The sequence below is a fragment of the Astyanax mexicanus genome, chromosome 3 (genome assembly GCF_023375975.1).
Source record: "Astyanax mexicanus isolate ESR-SI-001 chromosome 3, AstMex3_surface, whole genome shotgun sequence".
In the NCBI taxonomy this organism is placed as follows: domain Eukaryota; kingdom Metazoa; phylum Chordata; class Actinopteri; order Characiformes; family Acestrorhamphidae; genus Astyanax; species Astyanax mexicanus.
This window is the reverse complement of record NC_064410.1, coordinates 8,604,119-8,612,291: the sequence shown is the minus strand read 5'-3', so window position 1 is coordinate 8,612,291 and position 8,173 is coordinate 8,604,119. Positions and strand designations below refer to the sequence as shown.

Here is an 8,173-nt window from a genome sequence, read left to right as displayed (position 1 = left end):
ACAACATATTATTACATCAAAAAAGTTCAGTGTTAGGTGAATAGTGATACTAATACTTATGCTATTTTCTGAATGAATGCTTTATAGGCAGAGATATATAATTACAAAGTAAAACTACTGCACTACTGTACTTAAGTACTGAATGCTGTATATCTACTGGAGTATTATTGTTTCTCCTACTTTTGACTTTATTTTTTGATGAGTTTTAACCTTTTGGTAAAACTTTACTTGGATGGTCCATTTGATGATGCTCAACTGACATTCAACCAAAATACAACTGCATGTCTGTTAAATGAAATTTAACTGCAATGTGAAAGTAAATAATTCTCTATTAAATGTAACCAAACATCCAACTCTAACCCAAACTCTAATCTTAAAATTTTATCATTGGGTTTAGAGCTATGTTTAAAGTTAGGTTAGGGCTAGGGTTAGGGTTAGGTGTATGGTCAGATTTTTGGGTTGATTTAAAGTTAAGGTTTGGGTTAGGTGTATGGTCAGATTTTTGGGTTGATTTAAAGTTAAGGTTTGGGTTAGGTGTATGGTCAGATTTTTGGGTTGAGTGGGTTAGGTGTAGGGTTAAGTTCTACTGTGAATCATTTACATTCATCATATGGTTAAGTTGCAGTTAATAGACATTCAGTTGAATATTATTTGAATGCAAATTAAGCATCAACGAGGCCATCAAATGGACCATCCAAGTAAAGTGTCACCATTTTTTTTGTATTCACATATTTTGATGTAACAGCACTACTCTGTTCAAATCTTCCTGGTTACGAAGCTTTGTCAAGTTTATCTTATTCCTATTTGAGACCTATGTTTAAAACTTACACCTCACAACAACCATGTTTGAACAATTTAACAGTTCTCTGTTTTTAAACCGTGTTTAGGGGCGGGGCAGATCCTGGTTCCCGGGGCATCCTGCAGAGTAGGCTGGACACCCTCAGGTCAGACCTGTACCCGTTCAAAAATTCATTTCGCGAGTAAAAGCGAGGACGCGGGCGTCACCCCGCATCGTTATTTTCCTTACTCATCAGTTTAAGGCATGAGGAGCTCATTCCTGCTCCGCCACACTGACGCACCGCGGCGGGCTGCTCGGGGACGGTGAGCTCGGGATCACCGCAGGGCATTGTGGGATATCCCCTCCTCCTCAGGGGCTCCAGGTGAGCTCCTCATTTGCATATGCTTTCAGTTGGGGGTAGGGGGTGGGGTCTTTAACAGAACAAATTCCACTGCAGAATAAACTCAAACTCACAACATTTATATTAAACATATCAAAAGTATTTGAAAATATATATTTTGAAATCCAGCCTGTTGGCTAAGATCAAGTGTAGTATCTGTTCATATCAGATAGTATAAGACAACATGCTCCATGGAACCAGATGCCAAGCTGAGAAGTGTAGGCTTTGAGAGCTTTAAAATTATTATAAAGTTTTTTATAGGAATGATAAAAAGAGTAACCTTGTAAAACATAATACTGGTGAAAAAAACATTTAAAATTGATATTATATGATCAAGTCAAGTCAAGAGGCTTTTATTGTCATTACATCAGAGTACAGGTACACAGTGTATCGAAATTACATTCCTCAGGATCCATGCACTGTAAACAATGACTACTAAAAAGTCAATTCAAATCATTTACGGAAATTCGTTGCTTCAAATGAATTAAGTTTTTTTAGTCAGTTATAATACGTTATGGAGTTGAACAAACATTCATCGTTAAGTTCAACAGACAAACCACAAGTACAACTCAAAATGTTGTATCTTACTTGTTTAAGTACATTATGCTTATTATTATTTTCCTATTAAGTTATTTTCTCTCAACATATGGATACTGTAGTTGTTTTGTATAGCCAAAAATTCTAAATTAAAGGGGTACCACTAAAAATAAGTAAAATAAATTGAATTAACCTAGACCCTTAACAAGAGCAATCACTTATTAACAAAAGCTAACTATTTTTAAAGCAAGACCAACACAGAATTAGCAGCTCTAAAAACAATGCTTGTTTCTTGTATGTCCTACAACATTAAGGCCAAGCAGATCATCACGACATATGCCTATGAAGTTCAACTAAGGTAGCCCAGGGGGATTCTCTACACACTGGTGGTGAGTAAGAAAAAATGGGGGGACACACCCAGTATGCAAATAGATTGTGCCAGAAGCCAATGGAAAAGAAGCTGCCAATGGCAACAGACTTGGTTCAACTCAAAGATCTTTGTATGCTTTCAGCTGCCTCCAAAAAAATCTGTGCTCATCTTGCAGGCATGATTATCTGAAACATCGATCTAAACAACAGCTTCAGATTAAGTGAGATTTGTGTGAGATAAGTGTTTTAGGCCACAAAACCATTCAGTTTAGTGGATCCAAATGATTTGGTGTATGGCTTAAGTTTCTAGCTTTTTGTTGAACAGCACTTTTAAGTCCTAAGTGATTATAATAATTATGACAACAATAATAATACTTATCAATATTATTTAATTATCCCTTTCCACACTGCAAGAACTCATTAAAAGACATAAGAATATAATAAAAACAAGACAACCGTGTGTAATGTAAATAAAGTTTAATATAAGCAAGGCAAATAAAATAATTAGTGCCAAATGAAAAAAAGCAATCACTAGAGTGGAAAAACATGAAATAATAGAGAATAAGATGATAAAATCCTGAACCTATCAACTGTTATTAACTCCAGTCCATTCCCTGCACCTATACTAGATTCACCCACTACTTAACCAGCTCTTCCCAGGGGTCAACAGGTAGGCACCTCCCTTCAACAGCGACCTAACGACGCCTCTAGAATCCTGAACAGTAAGACCCACTCCCCTCCAAGCTCACTTCACAGACCTAACTATCACATGGAGACAGACCATTTATTCCACCCTATAACCACAGTCTTCCATTAAAACCCAGAGCCTGACACAGAGCCTGCTTTTGCACACCGCTCCACGTCTTATACTACACTTAAACTAGGGGGAGCTAAAATCCATTTGCCACTTTATGTCTCTAGCTTTATGCTTTCCTCAAATTCCATTAATTTCAGTAAATCTGTGCAAATCTTGCCAAAATACACTTCTTTTTTTACCTTCTGCTCTCCTTAATCTCTACCCCTGATATCTTAATAACCTTTTACCTCATTACTCCCTCATTTCCACTACAATCTCAGTGATCTGTACTGCTCAACGGGTTTATCTATCTTTGTCTGCTCTCTGTTATTAGGTCTGGACTCTTTTTTCTTCCTCTCTGTTTAACCCACTTCTCTACAGATTTCATAACCTTGTGCTCCACCTATGAGTGATCTTCCACTCCTGCTCTCTGATGCAGAATCCTTGAGTTTTAAATCCAACCATTTTAACAAAGCAATGCACACATGACATTTATTTTCCATAGTATCAGTTAAATTTAGTTTTAAAGAATGCTGTGAAGCAGCGTCACAGATATCCGGGTCCGAGCCTCTTTTGAGCAAGCCAAAGGCGACAGCGGCAAGGAAAAACTCCCTCAGATCAGCAGGAAGAAACCTTGAGAGGATCCAGGACTCAAAAGAAGAAACCATCCTCCTCTGGCCGACACCGGATACCTCAACTACTATCATGCAGAATATGAACCAAAATAAAAAACAAAACCACTAACATCGTGTTTAAACCAATGGCTGTATAAAACATGAACTCTTTAATTTAATTTATTTCAACAGTAAATCTGCAGTTCATGTTTTTTAGTTACAAAACCAAAACCTCTACCGGAGCTCAGCTCTAACTGCGAACTGGAACTACTACAGTAATGTTTAAGTTCTATCCATTTGCCTGTATAAAACAAGAGCAAATGTAAATACAAATCTTTGTGTATAATATTTTAGTGTACAGCGACGTAAAAAAATGGTTTTGCTTTTTATTTTGGAACATATTTTGTGCATGTTCCTATGGAGAATTAATGTCATGTGTGCACAGCATTTCACAGTTTTTCCACTGTAGTGATTGCCTTTCAATTTTAAACTAAGCTCAATATACTTTAAACTATCTCTGCTCTTTGTGCTGATGATCTTTTGGTGATTTTCTCCGCGATCTGAAAAACAGAACAATACAAATCAGTTTGATATGTGTCTTCATTCTCTTTAGAATATTTCTAGGTGCATCATAGTAGCTTTTCTTCAGATTTCTCTATAAAAACTCAGCAATCATTTCCTCTCCTCCCTGACTAACCACTACCTGGGCTGGGAAGCTGGGCATAAACCACTTGTGCTTTAAGATCTGCTGTAAACTTGGCCTCGAAATTGGTTTGCGCTGCAGACACCATCTAACTAGATCGCAGAACTCTAAACAGAGTGATGGGATTGGATGGAAGAAAGATGTTTCACATTTATCATCTTTTATTCTCATGATTTCGACATTTACAAAAAATACCATTAAAAATACATGTTATGAGATTAAGAATTTTACATTTCAGGACAGCTATAAAGTTTTAACTCTGCATATTCTTATATACTTATATGCTTATTGATATCAAACTAGAGACTTTTAATTTGTGCTTCTCTGCAATTAGTTACAAGGTTAAAGCTGATAGTCAGTGTGTGTTTTTCTCTGATTCATCAGGATGCTCTCATTTATCTTACCATCTGACAGGTCGTCTTTAAAGCGCAGAGGACCGCCAATGATTTCACTTTCATCTTTAAATGGTACAGATCCACAGACCATCTCGTACAGTAGCACTCCCAAAGACCACACTGTTGCAGGAGTGGCGCAGTACCTCCCTGTTATGAAGAACTCAGGTGGGCAGTATTGAAAGGTGCCTGAGAAAATAAAAGACAAAGAAAAACTGAGCTGAGCACAGAACTTCATTTATACTGTTTAAGTGACGATGGGACACTAGGGTATTCTTAGGATCATATTTTTTAAGGTAGTGTTTGAATTTTGACTCCATCTTACCTTCAAAATAATTGTATCCAGATCTTTTGATTAAATCACCACAGCCAAAATCGATCAGTTTGATCTCTGTGGTCTCCATGTTGATCAATATGTTCTCTAATTTGATGTCTCTGTGGATGACACCTCGCTTTTGGCACTCAAACACTGCCTGCACTACCTGCAACATAAATATTCTGGCCATTTCTTCACTAAGAGAGCCTCCATATATGTCAATTAAGGTATCCAGGCCTTTGCAAGGATAAGGGCGCTCTAGAATCAAAATATAGCGCTTAGGCTCATCAAACCACTGGATGAGTCGTATGACACTATCAACAGGTGTTTCACTCATCTTCTGCATCACGGCCACTTCTACAGGAATGGACCTGGAATCTTCAGGCTGCAGAAACATGGAGTACAATACATGGAATTAGTTAAATAGTAAATGCAGAGAAGAACATATAAAGTTTAGGACTTTAGGACTATGTTACTGCTAATATGATTTTTGATCATGTTTTGAACGTACGTTTTGGATGTATCGATCATCCTCCAGTTTCCGGACAAATTTTATGGCCACCTAAAAAAACAAAGACAATAAATGGATTAAAGATTATTAGGATTAAAAAGGAAGTATGTGAGATAATAAAGTTATAGAGTTATGGTCAGGAACCTGTAGGCCATCGGAAACACGCGTTCCTGCAAAGACCGATCCAAACCCTCCTTCGCCGAGTTTCTCTCCAACAGTGTAGAGAGATTCGAAGGTATCTGTGGAAAATAATGTTAAAACTGATTGTTACCAATATTTTAATGATTTAGCATAAGTTTACGTATTAATATTACTGATTATGAAGGATGCATGGGAATCAAGTTTCTGTGAATATTTAACATTTTGATAATTACCATGTTTTTTGGACTGTAAGTTCACTTAAAATCCTTTTATTTTCCCAAAAATCTTAAGTGTGCCTTAAAATCCAGTGTATATTGTGTAAGTATGTATATTTTACCAGCCTTGTGTATAATAAAAATACACCAGAAAATACGTGTTTATTTATAGTGAGAAAAATACGATACAGTTCTCTTAGAACTAAATAAAATTTAAATATAGCACAATTTAATTGCATGCAGTGGTCTGGATAATGAGCTAACCTGGCTTGTTGGCTTTTCGCAGTCTGGGACTTCTCCTCTGAATGCGCCTCTGTTTCCTGGGCTGTTGTTCTACTTTGGGCTTCTTTCTCTTTCTTTCGAAGAAATCAGATTTGGGAAGATCATCTGTTTGTTGGAAAATCTCCTCCTCGTCTTCTCTCTTCCTCTTTCCTCTCCTTAATCCAAACTCCTCCATCTTCTTCTGATGAACTTAAAGATAACAAGCCTAACTGCTTCTTCTGCTGCTTCCTCCTCAGTGAGGCAGGATGAAATGTAAGGATTTAGAATATAGATGCTTTATATATGACACTATGACATCATCAGTAGAATGAGGTGCTTGGTTGCCATGGTGATGAATAGACCTTCACAGTCAACTGGCAGCATAGGCGTGCACACATAGACATCCAACTCTGCCCTTCATTAACCAAAGTGCCCTTTTGAAACTTCGTTTTTTTTGTTTAAATATTATTATTATTATTATTAAGATTTTACTGAAGCCGTGTTGAAATGATCTTTTGAAAACCTGAGCTATTAAAAACGAGTGAAAACAGAATGCCCTGAAATCAGCTCACACACACGACACCGCTCTCTTCCTCTGTCACGTGACCCCGCGCGGTCGCGCAAGCACAGGCCAATCACGAAGCCGGTTCAGGAAGAAAGTCCCGCCTCTTAATAGAAACAGCCAATCAGCTCGCTGTTTTGCGGAGCGCGGAGGAGAGTGGAGGATTTATAAAGTTTTCTTTTTTAGATTCAGCAGCGGGGTGCAGCGAGCTGACGTTAAAACAGATCTGGATGTACAGCGATTTTTCTAAAAGGTAACGGAGCTTACCATTTACACTGTTATGAGATTATTTCTGATAGCTGGTTAAAAATAAACGACTCAAAACGCACAGATCAAACCCTCTGTGAGCTTGTGATAGTCATTGTGACTTGTAGACTAGGATTACTGTAAATTATAATGAAGGAAAATTATTTTAGCTAGTTTAACTAGTTAGCTAGAAGCTGGATGTAGTGGATAAACATAATTTAGTACAATACTTTATGTAGGTAGTTTAAAGCAGTTTCTTAACCCATCCATATGATCAGCTAATAAACTCTCATTTATTGAGTTTACCTGTTAAAATCCCTTAGCCCCTTAGATTTACTAATGGAATATATCTGGTCCTTTAGTAAAAGCTCATTTAACAACAGACTAGGAGGGTTTGGGTCATCTAAAGTTTATATTAACATCTGCTAATAATCTCTATGAAACATAAGATTACATTTGCGTAAAAGTCCACCATCATAAGTACTTTTAGTCGAAAAAAGGTGGCGTAAATGTAAATATACAAATGTACAACAGAATTGACATGCCAATACATAATAATAGTAATAATAATAATATCTGTTATATTCTTTTAAACATTAGGTGATACCTCATCAGTTGTTTTTCATATATTTATATATAGTTCAGACATTGCACGTATATATTTTTTTATCAACAGTAAATGTAAAGTGGAGTAACATGTTTAGGTTGTAAAGTGACCTTTACTTGGATGTAATAAATAATAAACAGAAGTACAAAAAGAATGGTTTATTTGTGATTAAAGGTAATTCCACAAATGTTGTTTTAAGAGACTATAAAATGGGCTTATTCAAATGAGCAGATTACTTTATATTATATTATAATTATATTACATTATAGATGTGTTCCCTCCCCAATATCAAACCTGCTCCTACGTCCTTGCTAGCAAGTCACACTAGATGCACTGCAGCAGCAGTTCAGTTCAGCGAGTCTTCAGCACAGCACGCACGGCAACAGTCCCACCAGCCACGTAACATACACATCAAGTAAAATCCTACCGTTTGCCCTCTAAACCCAACCTGAAATCAGTTTGTTGTGCAGTAATATGTCTCATACAGCACCAAACTACTATGTATTTTATCAGTTGGTGGTGTGACATTTTTCCATTGACAACTCACGTCTAGAGAATGTTACAAATAAAAGTCAATTTTCATTCAACATGTGCGTGCAATTTTTTTATAATGAAGTGTTCCACATGCACTAAAAAGTGCCCTTTTTCCCCCCTGAGCACTTGCCCCCCAAAATATCTGTGCACGCCACTGACTGGCAGTGTTCTAAACGTTCCAGAATAAAGTT

General features: G+C 36.9%; 1 protein-coding gene and 1 non-coding gene across 2 annotated transcripts; both read right to left on the bottom strand.

Annotated features, from left to right (window-relative positions):
• Positions 1 to 891: 891 nt before the first annotated feature.
• On the bottom strand, positions 892 to 1,044 carry LOC125799551 (U12 minor spliceosomal RNA). The gene has a single exon (XR_007438533.1). It is a non-coding gene; the product is annotated as a U12 minor spliceosomal RNA (small nuclear RNA).
• Positions 1,045 to 2,544: 1,500 nt separating this feature from the next.
• On the bottom strand, positions 2,545 to 6,687 carry LOC111188797 (serine/threonine-protein kinase pim-1). Its single transcript, XM_049475834.1, has 7 exons — positions 6,037 to 6,687; positions 5,561 to 5,655; positions 5,417 to 5,467; positions 4,915 to 5,290; positions 4,602 to 4,778; positions 4,198 to 4,304; positions 2,545 to 4,054 (listed from the first exon to the last, which is right to left on the bottom strand). Exons 1-7 carry the CDS (start codon positions 6,227 to 6,229, stop codon positions 4,001 to 4,003), a joined length of 1,053 nt encoding a protein of 350 aa, XP_049331791.1. The 5' UTR covers positions 6,230 to 6,687; the 3' UTR covers positions 2,545 to 4,000.
• Between the last annotated feature and the right edge of the window lie 1,486 nt (positions 6,688 to 8,173).

What these genes read in the sequence shown, in the direction of transcription:
- LOC111188797 (XM_049475834.1), bottom strand. Translation starts at nt 6,229, where the DNA reads ATGGAGGAGTTTGGATTAAGGAGAGGAAAGAGGAAGAGAGAAGACGAG. An exon ending in GCGAAAAGCCAACAAGCCAG is followed by an intron (nt 5,656 to 6,036) that starts GTTAGCTCATTA and finishes TATTTTCCACAG; the next exon opens with ATACCTTCGAATCTCTCTAC. An exon ending in TGGATACAATTATTTTGAAG is followed by an intron (nt 4,779 to 4,914) that starts GTAAGATGGAGT and finishes TTATTTTCTCAG; the next exon opens with GCACCTTTCAATACTGCCCA.